Source organism: Hemibagrus wyckioides, linkage group LG15 (genome assembly GCF_019097595.1).
Source record: "Hemibagrus wyckioides isolate EC202008001 linkage group LG15, SWU_Hwy_1.0, whole genome shotgun sequence".
NCBI lineage: Eukaryota > Metazoa > Chordata > Actinopteri > Siluriformes > Bagridae > Hemibagrus > Hemibagrus wyckioides.
The window spans coordinates 23386911-23414861 of record NC_080724.1 but is presented as its reverse complement, the minus strand read 5'-3'; the positions used below and the strand labels follow the sequence as shown (position 1 = coordinate 23414861).

General features: G+C 41.1%; 2 protein-coding genes across 2 annotated transcripts in view; one reads left to right on the top strand and one right to left on the bottom strand.

Moving 5' to 3' along the window:
- Window positions 1-743: 743 nt before the first annotated feature.
- vgll4a (vestigial-like family member 4a) lies at window positions 744-7297 on the bottom strand. The gene is made up of 5 exons (XM_058409171.1): window positions 6649-7297; window positions 6091-6262; window positions 4939-5158; window positions 4705-4822; window positions 744-4567 (listed from the first exon to the last, which is right to left on the bottom strand). Exons 1-5 carry the CDS (start codon window positions 6737-6739, stop codon window positions 4368-4370), a joined length of 801 nt encoding a protein of 266 aa, XP_058265154.1. The 5' UTR covers window positions 6740-7297; the 3' UTR covers window positions 744-4367.
- Window positions 7298-8106: 809 nt separating this feature from the next.
- The window catches only part of syn2a (synapsin IIa), a 24855-nt gene continuing 5010 nt past the window's right edge, over window positions 8107-27951 (top strand). Inside the window, exons 1-9 of the mRNA XM_058409170.1 lie at window positions 8107-8645; window positions 22308-22365; window positions 22451-22542; window positions 23763-23919; window positions 24659-24748; window positions 24955-25017; window positions 25674-25816; window positions 25923-25997; window positions 26206-26308. Of these exons, the coding sequence (XP_058265153.1) occupies window positions 8296-8645; window positions 22308-22365; window positions 22451-22542; window positions 23763-23919; window positions 24659-24748; window positions 24955-25017; window positions 25674-25816; window positions 25923-25997; window positions 26206-26308 (1131 nt within the window). The 5' untranslated portion in view covers window positions 8107-8295. The remainder of the gene's footprint in view (window positions 8646-22307; window positions 22366-22450; window positions 22543-23762; window positions 23920-24658; window positions 24749-24954; window positions 25018-25673; window positions 25817-25922; window positions 25998-26205; window positions 26309-27951) is intronic.

The following is a 27951-nucleotide window of genomic DNA, read 5'->3' as shown; positions in this document are numbered from 1 at the left end:
ACTTTTAGAGAATGTGAAATGTTTAGAAACGAAAGACAATAAATCTCAGTTTGAACCTCATTAGCATGCAGGCCACACCCCCTTCGATAACAATCATTAGACAAGTTTGTTACAAGACTTTTTATTTATTTTCTCAGGTTTAATGCATATAAAAGTGACACTTGTAAGAAAAAAAACAGCCAAATAAGTAAATAGAGTTACATATAAACTAGCTATAATATTCTCACTATTTATTTCGAGAGCTCTTACAAGGCGAGGACACAGCCCCTTTTCCACTTTAACTACATACAAACACGGGATTCTGAAGCTTCCTCAAAACTCCGGCTTTCGACTTTCCCCAAACTGTTCTGCCAGTCAACTGACCTCAGACAAAAAGATCAACTTTTTTCAAGAAAACAAAAAGAAAAAAAGAGAGAGAAAATAAAAAGATAGGCATGCGAAAAGGATATTAAATATGAAGATAATGTGAAGTTATAAGTCAAAATCAAGAGAAGAAACCTGGTCATTCATCACGCACTGCGTAACGATGGTCATTTTATATTACACAAGAGTGTTTTTGCTACAGAAAAAAATCCCAGAAGGAAAGCCTCGGTGGAATTAATGTCCACTTTGGCGTGTGGGAAACTTCAATGTTAAAGTATTGATTAAATGATTATTCTCCATTTTTCTAATGAATATTTAAATAAACCCTTTAGTGTGTTTGTTCTGGTGCTCAGCAGTAAGCATGTGCCAATAATCTTCTGCACTAAACACGTGAGAATACTCTCTCTTCACTCTGCTTCTGTCCTCCATCAGACGGCAGCAAGAAACATCTTTTAGTAAAAGTTGTGTAAATGTTCCTCAAAATATAAATCCGCTCCAGATTTACAAACAGATCAGTAAGTGGGACGTTCTTCCTATTACTGCGTGCGTTTATGCTGATTTTATGGCTCTGTTTTTGATTGGCTTTTTCTTTTTTTTAATAACTGAAAAACGTTATTAAATTATCTGTGAGACTATAAAAATAAAATGGCGCCATGTAGAAAATCGCAGGATCGAATCTGATTCAGCTAAGTAACCTTGATGGTTACCATGGAAACCACGTCCCATCCAACTTATGATTACAGTCCAGCCTTCATAACTTTCTGTCCAGAAAATGTAATCTCTGCACATGTTTATCGGACAAACACCTCGTGCTTAGCGAGGACCGATTACAGAGACGCAGGATTTCGGACTCCACCGGCCGTCACAAAAAAACAAGAACACAGAGGTGTAAATGAGCGTCAGCCCCCGGGACAGGAGACCAGACCAGACACGAATGTAGCCGTAAGTAAAGAACAGGATGTGTGCCGATAATCAAGTATAAAATCTATCACCTTTCATTTGAACACAGCTGCTGTTTATTAAAGAAATGCAACAGAGTCGTTTATGATGGAGTGCAAAAGTTTGTGCACCTTTACAGAGAAGTGTTTCTGTCTTGATTTACACCAGCAAGACATTTAGTGTTCTACGTACTAAAGTCCTGCTGTAGTGTGGGCTTCAGCTGCGTTTTACTGCCTCGAGTAAATCACATTATCATCATGAAACCATTTGTAGTGTTTGATATGACCATAAGTTGCAGGACCGCGTCATCATTTGGTGTAAATTGTCTAAAATGGAAGTGCTATTTTTTATTTAAAACATTTACTGTGACAGAAAGCACATCACTGAAGAGTGAGTCCAGATGAGATGAGAGAGCACTGACTGAAACATGTGACTGACGCAACATGGAGAGGAGAAGGAGGGGCAACTTCTCAGAAAGAGGGAAAAGAAGGTGTATTTTGAGTGATAATTAAACACACACACACACAAATGTATGAAGTGAAATTCTGAAATAGTGCGTGTTAAAATGTTAGTTTAGATTTATATCCTAAAATCTGTTTGCAATCAATTATATCCATCATGGAGAATATCATATTTACTGCATGAGGAAAAACACACCTCTTTTTAAATTACTGTGATAACATGATGAAATGTGAGACTAGATATCGGCACACAGCTGTTCCAGAATCGGGTCACTGCGCAATCTGATAATGAAAGTCTAGTGTGGTAAAGAAATGGTGCAGTAAAGCTGCTGCTCATCTCACTCAGTCCTGTAAAAAAGCCTTATAAAACTGTGTATAAGTGAAATGGGTTTTTTTAAAAGCTGTGTATACTGCATGTAAATGCCTTTCCAGAGGCTGTGCTTCGAAGCGAGGTGCCATTGTATCTAAAAGACAATTGTTAAAAAAATATATCGAGTACACTGTTCCAGCAGCAGGACTTTCTATAACCGTTACTGATTAAAAAATAAAACTAAGAACCAACGGTATAAAGATAGAAGTCTGTGTGTAATAGATACCAGCTATTTAAAGTACATATTTAAGCAGATTAAAGATTAGGAATAAAATAGACAAGGGATTTTTGTGTCAGGTTAATGAGTGTGGATTAGAGATGAAAAGTTAAAGACATCCTCAGTCCAGAGCCCGGGATGCTGTGTATCTTACTGCTGTGTTGAGAATCTGTGAATAAATGTAGAATGATGTGAAAACTCAGTGTGATTCATTCAGCTAACAGAATCAGAAGATGCTCTTGGAGTTGTGTTTTAAATCTAAAAATCTGCACGTTTGAGAAGGTTATAAAATACAGCACACGTATCAAAACAGAAGAAAGCTTCTTTGGCAGCCTTTTTAAAAAAAAAATATTCAAAACAAACCCCATGACTGATATTTGTTCACGGCCCTGTTGGCATAAATCTATTGTTCGAAAACGTGTGTGAAGCCTTTCACACCAAGTCCTGTACATGTTTCTCTGATTAAAAAAAAAAAGAAAAAAGATTCTCCTGTAGGTGTATCAGGATCAGACTGGACAAGGCACTGCATTGTTACACCACAGGACCGAGACCCTGCTGGAAGGACATCGAGTCTACTCTTGGTGAAGAATCTGAAATTATTTTTGAAATGGGCACTAGGTGGCGTTCAAGTGAAAATGATGATTACACTTTATCAGAGTAATAATAACTTTCATTCTAAATGTCCTAAAAGCATTTGTAAAGGTTAAAAGGTTTACATTCTGTAGACGCATGCTTCTGTTTACACAATTAGCTCCACCCACATCCACAGCTCAAGGCTAAGCCCCACCCCTTTTTGGTCTGATTTATGGTTCTGCAAATATGCGAATGTGTATGAAACACTGAAATTAGTGTGTGTTATCAGACCCTGTCTCTGGGGGTCCAGCGTGGCATTACGCTGACCACAATGTACAGGAAACTCTCCTGCTCTGTAATGTTTAGTGAACCCTGATGTGTTCTCCTGTGAGAACACAGTGGGCAGTTACACTAGGGTCAGACAGTCTGAACGACGGGAGTACGAATGAAATGAACTCCAGTGAGAAAGTGATTCGACTCTGTATCGACTCACTGCAGGAAGTGAATCAAACTGGCTTCCCCCCCCCCGAACTGTTAAACTGATAGTAGTTTTGGAGATGACAAAAAATAAACACAACCAAGTTATTTTTATAAATGATCAATCTTCCCTTTAGCGCCTGGTTAAGATTAGTATGAGTTCTTATGTCACCCCTAAACACCTCAGACATTACCAACATTTTAATTTGTAAAAGGTGCCAAATAGAAAACTAACCAAAAGAACCAGTTTTACTCAGATTCAGACTGAACCAGGAGTGTCCAGTCTTATCCGCAAAGGTCCGGTGTGGTGCAGGTCTTCATTCCAACCGAGCAGAAGACACACCTGAGTCCACTGAAAGCCAAGGCCAGTTGATTAAACAGGTGTGGCTCTGGCTTGATTGGAATGAGATTTGACACCTCTGGACTAGACCAAAAGAATAAAAGTGTAAAAACACCCTTAAAAATAAAATCTGTAGTGTTTTACTGCAATGTAGCTTGATAAAGGTAATGGATTGCTGGCTGGTTCTGTTTAATGGTATGTGCTGGTACTGGTTCTGAGTCAAGTTTAAACAGCTTTTACTTTTTCTATTTTAAATAAAACAGAAAAAAATCAATTTGTACAGAAATACAAATCAGACCTCAGGGTGTGCTGTGTGGCATAAACCAACTGAGAAGCAGCTGAATGAACAGCTTTAAACATGACATACTGCTGATCTAAATGCAGTGCCAACATTCCTGCACAACTGTGTCCATCCTTATGGTCTAACATCTGAGAGGGAAATTACTGATCCAATCTAAAGCCTAAAAAAAATTACACATTGAGCATGGAAGACAGCCTGCTCAGCCAAAATAAAAACACTAACAATAATAAAAAATAAGAAGAATTTCTGAGCTCAGACTTGATGTGAAAGGAGTTTAACCCAGGACAAACCAACCCATAAGGTTCAGATGGGTCTGATGAAGAACTTTATGAAGTGGACTCAGGACTCCCGGAGCCACTGCCCTTGGCTTTAATCTGTAACCAGGTGTCTCCCAGTGCCTGGGCGAAGTGATCATCCACTGACCCGGTGATGGACACAGAGTTAGACGCCACCTCCGGCTCTCTGTAGATGTTCCCCAGGCTGCGTCGGAAATGTTCCTCGATCACGGGATCACACACAGCGTTAGCTAACGAGAGGGAGAGAAACATGCAGACACACACACACACACAGTCAGTCCACTGTCCTTTATACGAAACTACATATAAAACAGTTAAGGAAAAAACTTCGTTTTATAAGTAATTTAAAGGAAACAGCAGTCCTCACCATTAGCTTTGCTCTTGACGTTACTGACGGCGGTGAAGCCGTTTGGAGACATGTGACAGTTTGAGAGACTGCATGTGCGGTTACTGGCCGGAGCACATGTGATCACAGATGGACGATTCTGAGCAACATTAAATACATAATCAGTTATTTCACCTCACCCCTGTTAAGCTCTGGATTTTGATTCATTAATTTATTCTATTACTCCTACACTGAGGCACAGCACTGATAACTGACCTGCTGTCGCTCTGTGGAGCTGAGCGACGGGAGGAAAGAGGACCTGGCTGTGTCCGTGCTGTTTTTGGTCAGAGCCAGCGGCTGCTCCATGGCGTAGAAGTGGAACGGAGAATACAGACGGCCGGCATGGAGCCCGCTGATGGCAGAGGAAGCGTGCTCAAACAAGTTGTGGCAGTGGGTCCAAGGTTCTTGCCTGGTGTCTCCATCCACCGGATTTCCCCTTAGAACCGATACGATAGGAAATGACATCAGGTACACAGCACAAACTGTTTGAATTAAATGTTCAGAAGTGGATTGTTGTGAAATCAGAGACAGACATTTCTGAACACAACTGTGAAATGTCTCAGGCTCTGTGAACATCCAGACTTCAGTAAAGTAGTGACATGTTCACTATAAGAGACTTTTTACAGCCCTTTAACAACCTTATTTAAAAAGGGCTTAGTGACACATCTGCACTTGATATGGCTGTCCAGCTCACATCACAGCTCAGGTCAAGCATTACTGTCCTCTCAAACAAATAAATCTAGTGCAGTACACAGTGAAATAAAACAAGTGTCTCCAGGACCGTGGAGCTACACACAACTACACAGACTACTTATTGTGCAAACTGAGAGCAGGTCCAGGAGACTGACCACCAGTGTGTAAAGTCAGCAACCAATCAGTGATCACCACAATAACCAATAACTGATCTCCACAACAACAGCCAATCACTAATCACCACAATAACCAATAACTGATCTCCACAACAACAGCCAATCACTAATCACCACAATAACCAATAACTGATCTCCACAACAACAGCCAATCACTAATCACCACAATAACCAATAACTAATCAACACGACAACAAATTAATGATCACCATGACAACCTATCACAGATCACCACAACATCAATCTATCACTGATCACCACGACAACCGATAATTGATCATTATTATATTTCTTTCTATTCTGATTAGAATCTATTCTGTTTCACTCTGTTCTGTTATATTTCTTCAGAAAGTCTTCCTTGTTCAATGTATAAAACTTCTTGATATGTTAATGATACGCTCATGAATATTCAGAGACTAATTAATTCTGTGAGGTGATAACTTTCTATACACTGATCAGTTTTATCCCTGTGAGAAAGAGGTTCATTAAAAAGACTTACAGGTGAGAGGAAATCAAGCAGCTCATCTTGGCCATTTGTTCATTTTCGTACTCCTGACCACTGCCCACTTCCACATCATCGAACTTTCTTTTAATGGGGCTTATGGGTGTCCCTGTCCTGCTGTTTCCTGTGGACGAGGACAGTGTGTGCATCCTGGAGTCCCCAGAATCATCTAAAGTACACAAACACACACAAAGCAGAATTTCCAGTTTCACTTCAAATCGTCCTTTATTCCGCCTGAGAGATGGGACACTAAGCACAGCTGACCACTGCATGATAAATAAACTAAAGAATGAATGTAATACCTAATTAAATGTAATAATCTCTAACACAGCTGAAGCACATTTAGTGGCCATGCATGCTAGCTAAACTTAAAAAATAAAAGAGAAGAAACTAGGACTCGAGAAGAGGGGGCAATTTAATATAATTATTTATTAATAAACATTAGATCAGCACTTTTATCAGTCTTGGGCGCTCTACATGCGTATTACATAGCTAGCTACTGTTTACTGTTAAGCTACTTAGCTAATAAACATAGATAACACCGCATCCACTCACCATCATAAGAATCGTAGTGGAGTCTTCCGATGTTGTTGTTCATTTTATCCATAAATTGGTGGCTCAAAAGGTCCATTCTCGTAAGAAGCATTTAGCTTAAAAGCTAGCCAAGCTAGCTAGCTAGCCAAGTCGTAGCTAGCTAGCTTAGCCTTCAACGAGAAAAAAGTGATCTAGCTCAATCAATTTTGAGTAGTTTTCTTTTGCTAAAGCAGAAAACCTGATTTAAGTGTTAATTATGAAACGGGCTAATATTCAGTAGACTTTACAAGCGAATATAATCACTAAATAATATAATTAGCGAAGAATAAAACGTTAAAACTGCAGCAACGAAGCCACAGACTCCTTATGTCAAACAGCTAGCCAGCATACACGCAGCGCTGGTTTACCTCACAGGTTAATTCGCTAAGAAGTTAGCAGCTTCGTTCAAAGTGAACTGGAGTTGCGTTAGCGGGCTAAACCAAAACCTTACACGAAACACTAATGTCTGAATTAAATTCGACGCATAGACAGATTTATATTAGGAAACTAAATAAGCAAACCACATTTATACAATTATAATCTGAAATTTTAAACCGTTACTTCTTAAACAAACGGGCTAGCCAGCTAGCAAAAGATCTTAGCATATTAGCCCAGTAGCTCTATTGTGCTGTGGGTTTGGCCTGTAGCTGTGACGTTAGCAACACGAACAATGATAAAAATATTATTTCACACAAAAACACACACCATGCACTTTTAATCTTAATATAACATAAAATATGGACTTTAATGCTTATTTAAAATGGCCTGTAGACCTAAACGTCAAAAACTCTAACCCTAGATCTAGATGGTGTTTATACAAAACAGTCTTTTCATTTTTTTTATTCAGAATTTGATCTTTTATCAATCATTTTTGACCCATTCAAAAATCAATTACAATCAAAACCCAGTATTTAAAACAATTAAAGTCTATCCTCATTAAACCCTTTCTTCTTATTATTGTGTGATTCAGTTTGTTTGGGGATAAAATGGTGTGGTGTATAGAATTGATATTTTATCAGTATATTATTTATTTATTGGTTTGTTGAGAAAGGAGCTCAGTACAGTGGTTAGTGGTTCAAAATCAGATCATTTGCACTGCACATTATTACAGGGTGTTGCCTGTAGCATAGAGATGCACCCTTTATATTAAAAAAAAAAAAAAAGACACATATTGTAAACTGACGTCACATTTCAGGCCCCTTTACTTTCCTGCAACCCGGAGATCATGTCATTTCTCCATCGCCTCCATTTTATTCAACACACATGCACTGGAAACCCCCCTGGTTTGCGTTATTTATTTATCTTTTTTTCCCTTTCTGCAGCGGATCGAAAGCCATGACGGTTGTGAAGCTGTGGAGCGGGGGAAGGGGGAGGGGCGGAGAGATTGAGCCGAGCATCTCGTCTCCTGCAGGCTTTCGAAGCATCCGATTGGTGGATGAGGACGAGCGACGTCAACATCCCAGGCGTCGAGAGCCGAGAGGAGGCAGAGAGACGCGAGGAGGAAACCCGCTCCATTCTGAAGAGTGATAATCTCACGAAAAGCTCGCTTAAATCCTGCAGTCCTTTTCTGAGCAGCGCTGGTTCCTCCATCCCGGATCAGGACTTTAGCTTCGACCCTCATCCACAGCCATGAACTACCTGCGCCGCCGTCTCTCTGACAGCACCTTCATCTCCAACCTGCCCAACGGTTACCTATCAGACCTGCAGAAAGCCGATCCTTCACAGCCTCCTCCACCCGGGGCGGCGTCTGAAATGGCTCCTCAGGTCTCTCCGGGCCAGAGCCCGAACCCGAGCCCGACCCTGAACCCAGAGAGGAAACCCCAACCTGCTGCCCAGCCCTCAGGTGCAGGATTCTTTAGCTCCATCACCAATGTAGTGAAACAAACAGCAGCCTCGGCAGGGCTCGTCGAGCAGACATCCGTCCCTGTGGCCAAGAAGTTTAAAATCCTGCTGGTCATCGACGTGCCGCAGCAGGAATGGTAGGTGTGGTGAGGCTTTTTGAGCTTCTAAATCCAGAAACCATGCATGCGATTATGAGTGGGATTTTTACGCTGAAACTGGTGGAGCATGATGTTAATATGTTGTTATGAGGTCATGCGTGACTGAGTGAGTGCATGCTTTGGGTTTTCCTCACACACGATGCAGCAAGCACGAATCCTCCATCTCCTCCATCACTCATGGTGCCATCTTCAGTCTGTTCTATTCTAATGTTTATTCTAGCATGTGGGGGTCTGATTTCACGATTCTGAGGCATATTTATCATTCTAAAATAGATTATTAAAATATTTCCTGGATGTAGGTCATGAACGTGTGCATCTAAATGCAGTTATTATACAGCAAACTATTCACAAGCGTAAATATGATATTTACAGTTAAATAAAGCTAGAAGATTGCTAGTCAGGATCAAAAGTCAGATTCTAACTTATTCTTAAACATCTGAAAGAAAACTGCACAGTATTTCTTCCAGCTGTTTACACTCCCTTCATCTTCGTCCAGTATGTAAGCATTATTTCCTACTGCTGCTGTGATTAATATCTTGTGTTAGATTAATTCCTTATCTGTGTTCTGCATTCGACAGCAACAAGTCGATGAAGCAGAAAAAGCCCTGAAATAATCAGACTGTTTAATTCAGTTTTTCTTAATTGTGTGTTTTTCTTAATTAGAGCCCTAATGTATTTAGCTATGCTGTCATGTTCTTGGACAGAAATCCGGAAAATTCTTTATTACCACCTCTCACCTGTTCTGTTTCACATCAAATCGCCGTGGAATAATGATGAAGGCCATGGTGAATCTCACTGAATGTCCTCAAGAAATATCTCTCTCGTGTCTCAGACAACAGCATGTGTCTCCGAGAAAAGCAGGATTTAATAGAATATGTGTTTACTTACGGAATATTAGCGCACAGTGGTGCTCTGTGTTAAAGCGCTGACACTGGAGACTCCTTCCTTTCACGTTGCACAAACTGCAGAAAACATTTTTTTTAATTTGTTTATGTGGAGCATCTGCTGTTCAGTGAGCTGTTGCTATAGAAACAGTAACGTATTAAAGTGAGTGCATTAACATAAACCTGCGCTACGGTCAGAGATCTGTCAGAGTCCAGAACTCAGCTGTGTAATAGAATCTAATGTAATGTTATAAGATAAGGTAATTACACACACTGAGCTTATTGAAACTCCGGGCTCTTCCTCCTCCAGTCTGGAGCTCCGAAACGCTTCCAGATTCCCAAAAGATGTAACGTTGCAGGAAGCTCTGCATTTTCCACACGTCAATAAATGTGTCGCTGCAGAGCGTTCCCCTGTTTACACCCCAGAGATCTGAGGAGCTTTTTGTGTGTGTGTGTGTGTGTTGTAGGCCTGATTAATGTCCTGACATTAAAACAATGGAGATACTGCAGTTTGAGGGAAGTGTATGTTTAACACAGCCAGCTGGAGTAAAGGTGAAGGACGGACTGCAGCACTGAGAAACTTTTCCTTCTGAAGAGGAACAGAAAAGGATCTGATGTTACAAAATAGAGATCCAGGAAAATACATAAATGACTCTACAGTATTTTAGAAAGATAGGTGTGTGTGTGTGTGGGTGTGAGAGAGAGAGTTCTAGTAAATAATTGGTCATTTTATCATTCATTTATTCATTAATATTTTTTTAATATTAAAATTTTAGTTTTATTATATAGATTTAATTTGTATGCAAATATTTTGTAATTTATTTTAGTAATTTTATCTTTGTACCATTTTTTCTTCTTCTTCTTCTTCTTCATCTTCTGTGTGGCTACATTTTATTTAGAATTTTTATTTATCTTCATTTTTAATTTTTTCTTGTTCTATTATTATTAGTAGTAGTGTTTTGTTTAATTTTTAGTATTTATATTTTGTTATATATTTTATTTAACCCCTCATGCTCTTATTTTTTTTCCTATTTTACAGATACATTTTTGCATTATTATTATTATTATCATTATTATTATTATTAGTTTTAATTACAGTTGTAAATTACTTATGAACTCAGAGAATGAAATGAAATTCCTTGGTAAGAAAGCTTTACACTGGGGGTTTAGGAGGCCTGACCTTTCATCAGCAGCCTCCAGCAAAAAGCCTGGACAGAGACAGAAAGTAAACATGGCAGAGTCGGATCTCCCAACCACAAAGGATCTGATACCTCTGGAGTTTTCAGTGTTTAATACTGAATGTGTGTCTGTGTGTGATATGTGGAAGGAGTCTCCAGTGTCTGCACTGTGTATCTGTGTGTGTGTGCTGCTGAGGGGACGAGAGTTTATAGCTGATAGAGAGAGAGGATAAAGAGAGACTGCTGAGGGGACGAGGGTTTATAGCTGATAGAGAGAGAGAATAAAGAGAGACTGCTGAGGGGACGAGGGTTTATAGCTGATAGAGAGAGAGAATAAAGAGAGACTGCTGAGGGGACGAGTGTTTATAGCTGATAGAGAGAGAGAATAAAGAGAGACTGCTGAGGGGACGAGGGTTTATAGCTGATAGAGAGAGAGAATAAAGAGAGACTGCTGAGGGGACGAGGGTTTATAGCTGATAGAGAGAGAGAGAGAGAGAGAGAGAGAGAGAGAGAGAGAGAGAGAATGAATAAAGACAGACTGCTGAGGGGACGAGTGTTTATAGCTGATAGAGAGAAAATAATGAGAAACTACCCGGGGGACGAGTGTTTATAGCTGAATACAGAGAGAATAAAGAGAGACTGCTGAGGGGACGAGTGTTTATAGCTGATAGAGAGAGAGAGTGAGAGACTGCTGAGGGGACAAATGTCTATAGCTGATATTGTGAGAGAGAATAAAGAGAGACTGCTGAGGGGACGAGGGTTTATAGCTGATAGAGAGAGAGAATAAAGAGAGACTGCTGAGGGGACGAGGGTTTATAGCTGATAGAGAGAGAGAATAAAGAGAGACTGCTGAGGGGACGAGGGTTTATAGCTGATAGAGAGAGAGAATAAAGAGAGACTGCTGAGGGGACGAGGGTTTATAGCTGATAGAGAGAGAGAATAAAGAGAGACTGGTGAGGGGACGAGGGTTTATAGCTGATAGAGAGAGAGAGAGAGAGAGAGAGAGAGAGAGAGAGAGAATGAATAAAGACAGACTGCTGAGGGGACGAGTGTTTATAGCTGATAGAGAGAAAATAATGAGAAACTACCCGGGGGACGAGTGTTTATAGCTGAATACAGAGAGAATAAAGAGAGACTGCTGAGGGGACGAGTGTTTATAGCTGATAGAGAGAGAGAGAGAGAGAGTGAGAGACTGCTGAGGGGACAAATGTCTATAGCTGATATTGTGAGAGAGAATAAAGAGAGACTGCTGAGGGGACGAGGGTTTATAGCTGAAAAGAGAGAGAAATAATAAAGAGAGACTGCTGAGGGGATGAGTGTTTATAGCTGATAGAGAGAGAGAATAAAGAAAGACTACTGAGGGGATGAGTGTTTATAGCTGAAGAGAGAGAAAATAAAGAGTGACTGCTGAGGGGATGAGAGTTTATAGCTGATAGAGAGAGAGAATAAAGAGAGACTGCTGAGGGGACGAGTGTTTATAGCTGATAGAGAGAGAATAAAGAGAGACTGCTGAGGGGACGAGTGTTTATACCTGATAGAGAGAGAATAAAGAGAGACTGCTGAGAGGACGAGTGTTTATAGCTGAAGAGAGAAGAATAAAGAGAGACTGCTGAGGGGACGAGGGTTTATAGCTGATAGAGAGAGAGAATAAAGAGAGACTGCTGAGGGGACGAGGGTTTATAGCTGATAGAGAGAGAGAATAAAGAGAGACTGCTGAGGGGACGAGGGTTTATAGCTGATAGAGAGAGAGAATACAGAGAGACTGCTGAGGGGACGAGGGTTTATAGCTGATAGAGAGAGAGAATAAAGAGAGACTGCTGAGGGGACGAGTGTTTATAGCTGATAGAGAGAGAGAATAAAGAGAGACTGCTGAGGGAACGAGTGTTTATAGCTGATAGAGAGAGAGAATAAAGAGAGACTGCTGAGGGGACGAGGGTTTATAGCTGATAGAGAGAGAGAATAAAGAGAGACTGCTGAGGGGACGAGGGTTTATAGCTGATAGAGAGAGAGAGAGAGAGAGAGAGAGAGAATGAATAAAGACAGACTGCTGAGGGGACGAGTGTTTATAGCTGATAGAGAGAAAATAATGAGAAACTGCCCGGGGGACGAGTGTTTATAGCTGAATACAGAGAGAATAAAGAGAGACTGCTGAGGGGACGAGTGTTTATAGCTGATAGAGAGAGAGAGAGAGAGAGAGAGAGTGAGAGACTGCTGAGGGGACGAGGGTTTATAGCTGAAAAGAGAGAGAAATAATAAAGAGAGACTGCTGAGGGGATGAGTGTTTATAGCTGATAGAGAGAGAGAATAAAGAAAGACTACTGAGGGGATGAGTGTTTATAGCTGAAGAGAGAGAAAATAAAGAGTGACTGCTGAGGGGATGAGAGTTTATAGCTGATAGAGAGAGAGAATAAAGAGAGACTGCTGAGGGGACGAGTGTTTATAGCTGATAGAGAGAGAATAAAGAGAGACTGCTGAGGGGACGAGTGTTTATACCTGATAGAGAGAGAATAAAGAGAGACTGCTGAGAGGACAAGTGTTTATAGTTGATAGAGAGTTAGAGAATAAAGAGAGACTGCTGAGGGGATGAGTGTTTATAGCTGAAGAGAGAGAATAAATAGAGACTGCTGAGGGGATGAGTGTTTATAGCTGAAGAGAGAGAATAAAGAGAGACTGCTGTGGGGACGATTGTTTATACCTGATAGAGAGAGAATAAAGAGAGACTGCTGAGGGGACGAGGGTTTATAGCTGATAGAGAGAGAGAATAAAGAGAGACTGCTGAGGGGATGAGTGTTTATAGCTGATAGAGAGAGAGAATAAAGAGAGACTGCTGAGGGGACGAGGGTTTATAGCTGATAGAGAGAGAGAATAAAGAGAGACTGCTGAGGGGACGAGGGTTTATAGCTGATAGAGAGAGAGAATAAAGAGAGACTGCTGAGGGGACGAGGGTTTATAGCTGATAGAGAGAGAGAATAAAGAGAGACTGCTGAGGGGACGAGTGTTTATAGCTGATAGAGAGAGAGAATAAAGAGAGACTGCTGAGGGGACGAGTGTTTATAGCTGATAGAGAGAGAGAATAAAGAGAGACTGCTGAGGGGACGAGGGTTTATAGCTGATAGAGAGAGAGAGAGAGAGAGAGAGAGAATGAATAAAGACAGACTGCTGAGGGGACGAGTGTTTATAGCTGATAGAGAGAGAGAATAAAGAGAGACTGCTGAGGGGACGAGGGTTTATAGCTGATAGAGAGAGAGAATAAAGAGAGACTGCTGAGGGGACGAGTGTTTATAGCTGATAGAGAGAGAGAATAAAGAGAGACTGCTGAGGGGACGAGTGTTTATAGCTGATAGAGAGAGAGAATAAAGAGAGACTGCTGAGGGGACGAGGGTTTATAGCTGATAGAGAGAGAGAGAGAGAGAGAGAGAGAGAGAGAGAGAATGAATAAAGACAGACTGCTGAGGGGACGAGTGTTTATAGCTGATAGAGAGAAAATAATGAGAAACTGCCCGGGGGACGAGTGTTTATAGCTGATAGAGAGAGAGAGAGAGAGTGAGAGACTGCTGAGGGGACGAGGGTTTATAGCTGAAAAGAGAGAGAAATAATAAAGAGAGACTGCTGAGGGGATGAGTGTTTATAGCTGATAGAGAGAGAGAATAAAGAAAGACTACTGAGGGGATGAGTGTTTATAGCTGAAGAGAGAGAAAATAAAGAGTGACTGCTGAGGGGATGAGAGTTTATAGCTGATAGAGAGAGAGAATAAAGAGAGACTGCTGAGGGGACGAGTGTTTATAGCTGATAGAGAGAGAATAAAGAGAGACTGCTGAGGGGACGAGTGTTTATACCTGATAGAGAGAGAATAAAGAGAGACTGCTGAGAGGACAAGTGTTTATAGTTGATAGAGAGTTAGAGAATAAAGAGAGACTGCTGAGGGGACGAGTGTTTATAGCTGAAGAGAGAGAATAAATAGAGACTGCTGAGGGGATGAGTGTTTATAGCTGAAGAGAGAGAATAAAGAGAGACTGCTGTGGGGACGATTGTTTATACCTGATAGAGAGAGAATAAAGAGAGACTGCTGAGGGGACGAGGGTTTATAGCTGATAGAGAGAGAGAATAAAGAGAGACTGCTGAGGGGATGAGTGTTTATAGCTGATAGAGAGAAAATAATGAGAAACTGCCCGGGGGACGAGTGTTTATAGCTGAATACAGAGAGAATAAAGAGAGACTGCTGAGGGGACGAGTGTTTATAGCTGATAGAGAGAGAGAGAGAGAGAGAGAGAGAGAGAGAGAGAGAGAGAGAGGGAATAAAGAGAGACTGCTGAGGGGACAAATGTTTATAGCTGATATTGTGAGAGAGAATAAAGAGAGACTGCTGAGGGGACGAGGGTTTATAGCTAAGAGAGAGAGAGAATAAAGAGAAACTGCTGAGGGGACAAAGGTTTATAGCTGAAAAGAGAGAGAAATAATAAAGAGAGACTGCTGAAGGGATGAGTGTTTATAGCTGATAGAGAGAGAGAATAAAGAAAGACTACTGAGGGGATGAGTGTTTATAGCTGAAGAGAGAGAAAATAAAGAGTGACTGCTGAGGGGATGAGTGTTTATAGCTGATAGAGAGAGAGAATAAAGAGAGACTGCTGAGGGGACGAGTGTTTATAGCTGATAGAGAGAGAATAAAGAGAGACTGCTGAGGGGATGAGTGTTTATACCTGATAGAGAGAGAATAAAGAGAGACTGCTGAGAGGACAAGTGTTTATAGTTGATAGAGAGTTAGAGAATAAAGAGAGACTGCTGAGGGGACGAGTGTTTATACCTGATAGAGAGAGAGAGAGAATAAAGAGAGACTGCTGAGGGGACGAGTGTTTATACCTGATAGAGAAAGAGAGAGAATAAAGAGAGACTGCTGAGGGGACGAGGATTTATAGCTGAAGAGAGAGAATAAATAGAGACTGCTGAGGGGATGAGTGTTTATAGCTGAAGAGAGAGAATAAAGAGAGACTGCTGAGGGGACGATTGTTTATACCTGATAGAGAGAGAATAAAGAGAGACTGCTGAGGGGACGAGGGTTTATAGCTGATAGAGAGAGAGAATAAAGAGAGACTGCTGAGGGGACGAGGGTTTATAGCTGATAGAGAGAGAGAGAGGGAATAAAGAGAGACTGCTGAGGGGACAAATGTTTATAGCTGAAAAGAGAGAGAAATAATAAAGAGAGACTGCTGAGGGGATGAGTGTTTATAGCTGAAGAGAGAGAAAATAAAGAGTGACTGCTGAGGGGATGAGTGTTTATAGCTAAGAGAGAGAGAGAGAATAAAGAGAGACTGCTGAGGGGACAAAGGTTTATAGCTGAAAAGAGAGAGAGAAAATAAAGAGTGACTGCTGAGGGGATGAGTGTTTATACCTGATAGAGAGAGAGAATAAAGAGAGACTGCTGAGGGGATGAGTGTTTATAGCTGAAGAGAGAGAATAAAGAGAGACTGCTGAGGGGATGAGTGTTTATAGCTGATAGAGAGAGAGAATAAAGAGAGACTGCTGAGGGGATGAGTGTTTATAGCTGATAGAGAGAAGAATAAAGAGAGACTGCTGAGGGGATGAGTGTTTATAGCTGAAGAGAGAGAATAAAGAGAGATTGCTGAGGGGATGAGTGTTTATAGCTGATAGAGAGAGAGAATAAAGAGAGTCTGCTGAGGGGATGAGTGTTTATAGCTGATAGAGAGAGAGAATAAAGAGAGACTGCTGAGGGGATGAGTGTTTATAGCTGATAGAGAGAGAGAATAAAGAGAGACTGCTGAGGGGACGAGGGTTTATAGCTGATAGAGAGAGAGAGATGGAATAAAGAGAGACTGCTGAGGGGACGAGTGTTTATACCTGATAGAGAGAGAGAGAGAATAAAGAGAGACTGCTGAGAGGACGAGTGTTTATAGTTGATAGAGAGTTAGAGAATAAAGAGAGACTGCTGAGGGGACGAGTGTTTATAGCTGAAGAGAGAGAGAATAAAGAGAGACTGCTGAGGGGACGAGTGTTTATACCTGATAGAGAGAGAGAGAGAATAAAGAGAGACTGCTGAGAGGACGAGTGTTTATAGCTGAAGAGAGAGAGAGTAAGGAGAGACTGCTGAGGGGACGAGTGTTTATACCTGATAGAGAGAGAGAGAGAATAAAGAGAGACTGCTGAGAGGACGAGTGTTTATAGCTGAAGAGAGAGAGAGTAAGGAGAGACTGCTGAGGGGACGAGTGTTTATACCTGATAGAGAGAGAGAGAGAATAAAGAGAGACTGCTGAGGGGACGAGGGTTTATAGCTGAAAAGAGAGAGAAATAATAAAGAGAGACTGCTGAGGGGATGAGTGTTTATAGCTGATATTGTGAGAGAGAATAAAGAGAGACTGCTGAGGGGATGAGTGTTTATAGCTAAGAGAGAGAGAGAATAAAGAGAAACTGCTGAGGGGACAAAGGTTTATAGCTGAAAAGAGAGAGAGAGAATAAAGAGAGACTGCTGAGGGGATGAGTGTTTATAGCTGATAGAGAGAGAGAAGAAAGAAAGACTACTGAGGGGATGAGTGTTTATAGCTGATAGAGAGAGAGAATAAAGAAAGACTACTGAGGGGATGAGTGTTTATAGCTGATAGAGAGAGAGAATAAAGAGAGACTACTGAGGGGATGAGTGTTTATAGCTAAGAGAGAGAGAGAATAAAGAGAAACTGCTGAGGGGACAAAGGTTTATAGCTGAAAAGAGAGAGAGAGAATAAAGAGAGACTGCTGAGGGGATGAGTGTTTATAGCTGATAGAGAGAGAGAATAAAGAAAGACTACTGAGGGGATGAGTGTTTATAGCTGATAGAGAGAGAGAATAAAGAAAGACTACTGAGGGGATGAGTGTTTATAGCTGATAGAGAGAGAGAATAAAGAGAGACTGCTGAGAGACTACAGGAAGTGGAAGAAGACAGGAAGTCACTGGATTCATGAACAAATCAATAGAAATGTTTTTGTTAGTAAGCTGCTGTGGAGACATAAACACTAATCGTACAGCTTTGCTTTCTCATAAATTCTGCTTTGTTGTTTTTAACATTTAAAAAAATAAAAATATCTTTCAGCTTCTCGTCGTTCTCATCTATTGTTTATCATCAGCACAAAAAAACCTGCAGAACGATGAGATGCAGAAGAATCCCAGTGTGCCGTTTGTTCACACCATATGGAGTGTGATTTTGTAAAAAGCTGAGGAGGAGAAGGCCTCACTCCACTGCAGTCCTGTTTATTCTGCCTCACTGCAAAGCCTCACAAAACAACGAGTGAGCGAGCGTCCAGTTACTCATCCCCACGCTCCTGAGAGGCCTGAGCAAAACACAACACCAGAGACCACTACACACCCAAACCATCCCTCAGATCAGCTCACCTCAGGAAGTGCACCCATATTCAATTCAATTCAATTCAATTCAATTCAATTTATTTGTATAGCGCCTTTTACAATGAACATTGTCTCAAAGCAGCTTTACAAAAGAAGAAAGAGACAGAGAAAGGGGAGGGGAAAAATTAAAATAAAAAATAACTAAATAACTAGAAATAAGAATAAATTATTAAATTTAATTATTAAACTATTTTATCCCTAATGAGAAGCCTGTGGTGACGGTGGCAAGGAAAAACTCCCTGGGATGGAATAAGGAAGAAACCTTGAGAGGAACCAGGCTCAGAAGGGAACCCATCCTCAAATATAGACCTTAGGAAATCAACATCAGTGGAACTATTATTAATGATTATTATAGGACTACAGTCTTGAGCAAAAGGATTAAATTTTTTCCTCAGTGATATTCATCAGCACTCATATACACAGATCAGCCATAACATTATGACCACCTGCTTAATATTGTGTTGGTCCCCCTTTTGCTGCCAAAACAGCCCTGACCCGTTGAGGCATGGACTCTACTAGATCCCTGAAGGTGTGCTGTGCGAGGTCACAAATTGTGGCCAAATTGTGATGGCTAGACCACTGGATCAGAGCATCTCCAAAACTGCAGCTCTTGTGGGGTGTTCCCGGTCTGCAGTGGTCAGTATCTATCAAAAGTGGTCCAAGGAAGGAACAGTGGTGAACCGGAGACAGGGTCATGGGCGGTCAAGGGTCATTGATGCACGTGGGGAGAGAAGGCTGGCCCGTGTGATCCGATCCAACAGACGAGCTACTGTTGCTCAAACTGCTGAAGAAGTTAATGCTGGTTCTGATAGAAAGGGGTCAGGGGTCACAGTGCAGGACGGGTCAGGGCTGTTTTGGCAGCAAAAGGGGACCAACACAATATCAGGCTTCAAGTTTTAAAAAATCAAATAGAGAATGAATAACAGTGAGACTGTGCTGGTTTATAATCCAGACGAATGATTAACAGGGATAGAAAAAGGACTAAAACTAATGTGCAGTCGGTTCTCTGCAACAAGGAAGAAATTAAAGGCTGAGAATGAATTATTAAGTAATATGTGAATAATCCTAAATTATTCAACAGCATGTAAAGATCTTTCATATCTCAAGCATCTCAGAGCTCAGCTTCCTAATCCACTAGCTGTGTGGAGAGCGTTCTGAGCATCAGGTTCTCGCTTAACTGCTAATCAGTGCATCTACCAGACCTAAAATTACGGGGTGTGTATGGAACAGCTGAACTCACCGGCGCTTCTTTAACAACTGACTAGAGAAAGAAAAGCACCGGAGAACCTCTACAGTAACACAATACTCAAACAAAACATCTAATTAAAGGGGTGGCAAAATCTATACATAGCAGTGAGGGTGAAGCAGATAAACATGTAGTTTTTCTTCAGCAGAGTTCGACTCAGTGCTTGGCAGAACCTCAGGTTCCTCATTTTCATGCACAATACAAAGCTTCCCTGTGGCTTTCCATCTGTTTCTAATAAACTCTCCATGTGGATCACACACCACCTCTATTTATACACACGTAGAAAACTTCTGGTTTGGGAGAACCCTATAACAAGGTTTCTCTCACAGAACCCTTTTAACTAAGCTAAGCTAAGTACCTTTAGTTATCTGATGGACACCTGAAGAACCCTTGAAGAACCCTTTGACCAGTAATGAGGAGTTTGTCCCGCACACTTACCCAGCTATTACACACACTTAGTAACAATTTAGAACCTTTAATGGTTCTTCAGTTGAATCTCCACTTCTACATAGAACACTACATCAGAGTGTTTTCCTATCAGACACACAGACACACCATTTTACGAGAATTAGAACCCTAATTATCCTAAACTCCCCCTTTTCTAAGAGAGGTGGGTTTGTACACAGAGCAGTAATTCGTACAGTTACAGCTCACACTCTTAGAACAACTAGAACCCTTAAGGTTTCTGAGGTCCTTCGACAAAACTAAGTCAATCAGGATTTCTGAAGGAGTTTTAGTCACATTAAGCCAGCGAGCTAAATCTTGTCAGCTAGCTAATATTAGCATGCCTGTGAAAGAATTTCAGATGTCTAAAAGGAGCTAAACTTATTTGTGACAGGATTTTGTTTGTCATGTTACCACTGGACAGCTAGCATTTCAAGTTGATTAACTTAATATTGAGTATTAACCTTGCTAGCTAGCTGGCTAAAATGAGCTAATATCACTGTGACTGGATTTCTGGAAGGTTTTTATTTTCATAATCAGGAGTGCTATTCTGCCTAATCAGTTAGCAAATATCAGCTAATGTAGAGTTGGTATTATGCCACCTGTATGTCTATAAGTGAGCTAACGTGACGGTATTTTTTGGATGTTAATGCTAACACAAGTTAGCTAGCTAATAGTATATGAGAGAGGATTTTAACTTTTCAATATCCATTGCTAATGCTAACTTGCTATTTAAAATTAACAGACCTGAGAAAGTCAAGTATAATCTGCACTGCTCCTTTTGCTAACTAGCTGTATAAAAGCAGCTAATCTCATTTGCTGGAGGATTTTTAAGGGATTTTTAATCATGTTACTGCTAGCCAACATGCTAGCTTACATGAGGTCATATCAGTGTGGCATGTTAGCCAGCTAGCTTACGTGAGCAGGTGTGACAGGATGTCTGAGAAATACATCCTTTGAAATTGGGATCATCATAAATATCATAAACTATGTTAATGGCTGAAAAGGTTTTAGAAGGTAGCGGCTAGCAGCTATGAGGCCTGTTAAAGATATTTGTCATAATTAAAGGTGCAGGAAACTTAAATCTTCCTTCCTTCAGCTTTCTTTATATCTTTATCTAATGGGAATGAACACTTGCTGCACGCTAATCCATCCATTAGCATCAGTATCCTAGAACTGTCCTTTATCGCCATCATCTCGTTCATCTTAATCATCTCCATCATCACAGACATGTCCGTAATCTTCATCATCTCTGTCATACCTGTCATCTTCATCATATTCATCATCTTCATTATCTGTCATTCCTGTCATCTTCATCATATCCGTTATCTCCATCATCTCCGTCATTTTCATCATCTTCATCATCTCCGTCATCTTCATCATCTTCTTTATATCCTTCATCTCCATCATATCCGTCATCTTCGTCATCTCCATTTGTGAGGTTTCTCTGCTCAGATCAATGAGGAAGCTCGGTGGAATAGTCCACAAAATCAGAAGGGAGTGTTTAAAATAAATCACTCAATAAAGGCTTCAAAAATTCTCCATTTGATCTAAACTTGATCCTGACAAAACAAATCCAAGTCCAGAATGAAACACACTGGCTTTATCTCCCATCACATGTATCTGTTGTACACCAGAGAGGAGCAGCTCCCACATGGGTCCTTTAGATTTCCACTTTTAATAATGTTTTTATAGCTCGGTGTGTAAAAGTGTGTAACTGTAGTCGCTCTCACTCAGTGTTAATGACAGGACTGGGATTGTGCGGCCTGCTGCAGCGTATTGAGGTCAGGAAAAAAAAAACGCCTCCAATCTCCACATTTACAGACCAAACGAAGTCACGAAGGAACTGCTGGAACAGGGTCAGCATGTAGGAGGGTCAGCAAACAAACCTTCAAATAAGTGTAAATATTATAAAGATGTATTGACATGGTACATGATCATGTTCACTCGTATACAGTTAGGACTTTCAGCAGGTTTCCAGCTGAAATCTATCGATTAAATCTCTTTGCTTGTGCACTGCCAGTGTCTGTGTAAAAAAACAAGCTTCATTAACATGACAGTGTTTTCATTATTATTTTAAAATATCCCATAAATCACCTGTAAATTCTTACAGCTACATAACGGTTAATAGAAATCTCCTGCAGAGCACAGGGTTGAGAAGCAATGACTTCAGGAACCCAGGATAAATTCCTGGATCTGGAACAGAACCATCAATAGTTCCCTCTCTCCTGTGTGTGTTATGGGGTAACTTAAATAAACACCCCATTACTAAGAGATTTTTCATTTTTAGAATATTTTCCTGGCTGTGTTCCTGAGCTTTCCCAGTGAAATGACTTTCCAGGCATTTGTTTCAGTTTTCTTCAATATTACTTTGACCTCATATCCTCATTCGTATCCTTCACGCTCCACATAAACAAATGAAAAGTCATTGATATGGTGAAGATTTCTGTTTATCTATTTAATACCACCGCCATGGTGGTGATGGTGCTGGTGTTCTCCACAGGGCCAAAGTGTTCCGAGGGAAGAAGCTGCAGGGGGATTATGAGATCCGGGTGGAACAGGTGAGTCGGGAATAATGTGGGGTTTGTCTTTTATTACTTTGTATTGATGATTAGTATCCTGTATGAATTCATTTCTGTATTGCAGGCTGAGTTTCATGACATCAGTGTGGTGTCTCACACTAGCGGGACCTGCAACGTGGCCATGCAAGTTGTCAGGAATGGGACCAAGGTGGTCAGGTGACGCCCCAGACACACAGCTGCATTATTTGTGTAGAAATATAATAAAGTCTTTTTTCACTGATAATGACAAAACTACACTGATATCTCAATGAGATCAGTTCCCACCGATTTGTTCATTGACAATAATGTTAGTTCCTTTACAAAGCACCTCATCTCCCCGATTAATGGTCAGTCTCGATGAGCTGGTCAAGTTCATGTGTGACTGCTCATGCCGTGGTTTTTTGCTTCAGTGGGCCAAAGCATATATCTTGCTATATCGTAGTCACTCCAAAAAAATTATTTCACAGTAATTCTTTGCTCTTTAACATCTGCCACTAGACTGAAGAATAAAACTCAAGGTGTGATGCTCCTCAACAGACTGTAAGCGTGGGCTAACTCGCAGTAAACCCCGCAGTCATGTCGAGTGCGTCTCTTTCACATCCTGCCAATTATTGGGTCCGTCCTCATTATGTGCAACCTGATATTTATTTGAACTTCTGATCAGACCAAGATAAAACACCACACATTATAGTAAAGGACATCAGGAATGAACACTGCCTGCCTCTGAGTTAAATAAATGCTTTGTTGTTTAAATCATTTAAATAGTGTAAGTGGAATTTACAGCTTCATGGGTTGGTTCCAGGAACTAAAGTTGAATAAATATGAAAATAATGTTCAGTATCTCATTGTAATGTTCAGATACTGTAATGTTCAGTGTTAGTGTTCAGTGTGTGTGTGTGTGTGTGAGAGAGAGAGAGAAAGAGAAAGAGAGAGCGGCAGAGAGAAAGAGAGAGACAGCTGCCATCAGCTCATCTGTCTGTCTGCTGCAGCCGGTTCATTTTGTTGCTCTAATGGCTGGAAGAATAAGCCACATCACATCACACCCCACAAACCGTCCCAGAGGCCACACCCACTTCACTGATACAGAAAGGCCAAACCCACTGCAGTGATACAGAGACAGAGAGGCCACACCCACTTCACTGATACACAGACAGAGAGGCCACACCCACTGCACTGATACAGAGACACATAGGCCACACCCACTGCACTGATACACAAACAGAAAGGCCAAACCCACTTCACTGACACAGAAAGGCCAAACCCACTTCACTGACACAGAAAGGACAAACCCACCTCACTAATACAGAGAAAGAGAGGCCACACCCTCTTCACTGATACAGAAAGGCAGAACCCTCCTCACTGAAACCCACCTCCTAAATCTCGACGTTTCTCCTCAGGTCTTTCAAGCCTGACTTTGTCCTCATTCGCCAGCACGCCTTCAGCATGACAGAGAATGCTGATTTCCGGAACCTTCTGATCGGTCTTCAGTACGCAGGAGTCCCCAGCACCAACTCTCTCCAGTCCATCTACAACATGTGTGATAAACCGTGGGCAGTGAGTCTCTTTTCTACATCATATATATCACTAACATGGAGAGGTTTCCTGTGAGGAGAATAATATCTAATGAGTTTGTAACTGTTGGGAAGTTGTTGTGGTGTGAGGAGAATGAAACACTTGGGGATTTTCTGTAAGAAAAATACTCGAGTTAGTTTAGAAAATGTCTGTATTCACTCTTTGTGAAATCACTAATGTGAACTTCAAATGCTGTGACTTTAAATCCTATATTTGTTATTGTGGTTTTATATACTGATCATTATTTATTTATTTATTTATTTATTTATTTATTTCATGTCCAATCCAACTTAATGAACACAGTGTGATAGTCAGTTTTTCCATTTCTCCCCGAATTTCTCCCTAATTTTAGGCCAGTTCCCACCCAGCAGTCCACTCTGCTCCATCACACCATCATACAGCCGGCACGCTGCAGTGGCTGAGCTGCGTTACTGGACCATGCTCAGGAGTAGCTTCTTCACCGTTTAGTAGCCATGTTGTCTCTTTGACTCTAATGGAGTTTTCTGGGCATAGCTTAACGTTGGGAATGCGCTAATTAACGGCTGATCGGCTTTTATGGATCTGACGGGAACTTTGACTTCAGAATCATTTACACACAACTTCAAATATTTAAATATTAATAAAAGATCCTTTTATTTCATTTTTGAATGCTGATGCAGAGCTTATTGGCAATAATATCTATAATCTGTGCTGTGGTTGTGTTTTCATGTGTGCTCTGCAGTTCGCTCAGCTGATCAGCACACACAGGAAACTGGGAGCTGAAAAATTCCCACTGATTGACCAAACCTACTACGCAAACTACAAAGAGATGGTGAGAGGGTTATTTATTGATGGACTCATTCGTTGCTTTGCTTATAGACACCGACAGCAGTCACGCTGAGATGGAGATTATTAACTGAAGCTTAGCAGCGTAAAATAAAAGACGTTCTAAAGGAAGTAGTGCTGCATTACGCCTCATTCTTTTCTTCTAAACATCATATGTACATACGGTCATGCTCTTATTTTGATAATCCTCAGGTCACCATGCCAACCTTCCCTGTGGTGGTGAAGATTGGACACGCCCACTCTGGTGTGGGGAAGGTACATGTCGCCTCAGCATCCCATAACACATGGAGGTTCCGAGACGACGCAGAACCTTCTTCGTTAGATTCTAAGAGGAAAAACTTAAACTCTTGACAGGTTCTGGATAAGAAGAAAATAATTAGCAATAATTTGGACCTTACATTTACATTTACAGTTAATGTACACACTCTGGTTCTTTCTTTTAAGGGCTCTTCTGAAGGGTTCTTGAAGGGTTCTCTGGATAATAGAACAGTGTAGCTTCTTAAAGAGAGATCTACTTCTAGAGCCTTCTGACTGTTCTGCATAGAACCTTTAATGGTTCCCCCTAAGTGGACAACCAAATATATTTCTAAGAGTGTACATAGGGACAATTCCAAAAGTATTGGCATTCTTAACGAATGTAAACCTATTAGGACAAGTTTTTTTTATATGAAATCATAAAAGAATGTAAATAATTTTTGGTTAAAATGAAAGATTTGATACAGTAATTCTCGATCAATTTCAAAATGTAAATAAACTAAACACATTTCCTAACCCCTTAACTAACTAGTTAAATAAACAAACAAACAAATAAATAAGAAAGGTGCAGATAATTCTGCTATATTGGTAGATAATAGAGGTTATGTTAACAGAAACTGTCATCTGTGTATCATCATTTTTACTCCTTTGTGAAGGTGAAAGTGGACAATCACACAAAGTTCCAGGACATCGCGAGCGTGGTGGCTCTCACGCAGACCTACAGCACGTCTGAGCCTTTCATCGACTCCAAGTACGACATCAGGATCCAGAAAATCGGAAGCGACTACAAAGCCTACATGTGAGAGAGAGAGGCTGTAACAGTGGACATATCCACCTTATTGTTTTGTTTTATTTAAGACAGAGATGAACTCATTTTGTTTGATATTTATGGGGTTGGATTTTAGGAGAACCTCCATCTCAGGAAACTGGAAGTCCAACACAGGAACAGCCATGCTGGAACAAGTGGCCATGACGGACAGGTGAGACATAACTTCCGGTTTTCCTTGTTAACGTAGAGCTCTCTGTGAGCTCCATACCGAGTGTATTGCACTGTTTATACTCTTTATAAACTTCGCAGGAACAGATTTTTTAAAGTAAATTTTATACAAAAATTTTGTCTCTATAAATAATTAACAGATTATTATTAAGACCCTTACCTGGTGTGTGTGTGTGTGTGTGTGTGTTCAGGTATAAGATGTGGGTGGATACCTGCAGTGAGCTATTCGGGGGTTTGGATATCTGTGCAGTTAAAGCCATTCATGGTAAAGATGGAAAAGATTACATCACTGAGGTGTGTTCATCACGGCACTAAGGAGCTCTTTATCACCTGCTTATGATCATTTTATTATTATTTCTTTATTATATATTATTATCACCTGAAAGATAATTACACAGATGACTGACTTTAAACTGTCAGAGTTTGACACTGCAGTAGAGTTGTCCAGTCATGTTCCAGTATGCAAATGATCTGTACACTGAGAAGAAGTGGGCAGGCCAGAAGGCCTGGGGGCATTTCCTAATTAGCATATTCATAAATCTGGGTTTTTCTCATTAGGCAGTTTCCTTTAGGAAGTTGTAATATTCAGACTGTTTGAATATAGATACACTATATTGCCAAAAGTATTCGCTCACCTGCCTTGACTCGCATATGAACTTAAGTGACATCCCATTCCTAATCCATAGGGTTCAATATGACGTCGGTCCACCCTTTGCAGCTATAACAGCTTCAACTCTTCTGGGAAGGCTGTCCACAAGGTTTAGGAGTGTGTTTATGGGAATTTTTGACCATTCTTCCAGAAGCGCATTTGTGAGGTCACACACTGATGTTGGACGAGAAGGCCTGGCTCACAGTCTCCGCTCTAATTCATCCCAAAGGTGTTCTATCGGGTTGAGGTCAGGACTCTGTGCAGGCCAGTCAAGTTCATCCACACCAGACTCTGTCATCCATGTCTTTATGGACCTTGCTTTGGTCACTGGTGCTCAGTCATGTTGGAAGAGGAAGGGGCCCGCTCCAAACTGTTCCCACAAAGTTGGGAGCATGGAATTGTCCAAAATGTCTTGGTATGCTGAAGCATTCAGAGTTCCTTTCACTGGAACTAAGGGGCCAAGCCCAGCTCCTGAAAAACAACCCCACACCATAATCCCCCCTCCACCAAACTTTACACTTGGCACAATGCAGTCAGACAAGTACCGTTCTCCTGGCAACCGCCAAACCCAGACTCATCCATCAGATGGCCAGATGGAGAAGCGCGATTCGTCACTCCAGAGAACGCGTCTCCACTGCTCTAGAGTCCAGTGGCGGCGTGCTTTACACCACTGCATCCGACGCTTTGCATTGCACTTGGTGATGTATGGCTTGGATGCAGCTGCTCGGCCATGGAAACCCATTCCATGAAGCTCTCTGCGCACTGTTCTTGAGCTCATCTGAAGGCCACATGAAGTTTGGAGGTCTGTAGCGATTGACTCTGCAGAAAGTTGGAGACCTCTTCGCACTATGCGCCTCAGCATCCGCTGACCCCGCTCCGTCAGTTTACGTGGCCTACCACTTCGTGGCTGAGTTGCTGTCGTTCCCAAACACTTCCACGTTCTTATAATACAGCTGACAGTTGACTGTGGAATATTTAGGAGCGAGGAAATTTCACGACTGGATTTGTTGCACAGGTGGCATCCTATCACAGTTCCACGCTGGAATTCACTGAGCTCCTGAGAGCGACCCATTCTTTCACAAATGTTTGTAAAAACAGTCTGCATGCCTAGGTGCTTGATTTTATACACCTGTGGCCATGGAAGTGATTGGAACACCTGATTCTGATTATTTGGATGGGTGAGAGAATACTTTTGGCAATATAGTGTATATGAGTGCTATTTATGTTATGCAGTTCTTGCATATAGACACTAGGGGGCAATGGGTAAAAAATAGGTCATGTTGATATG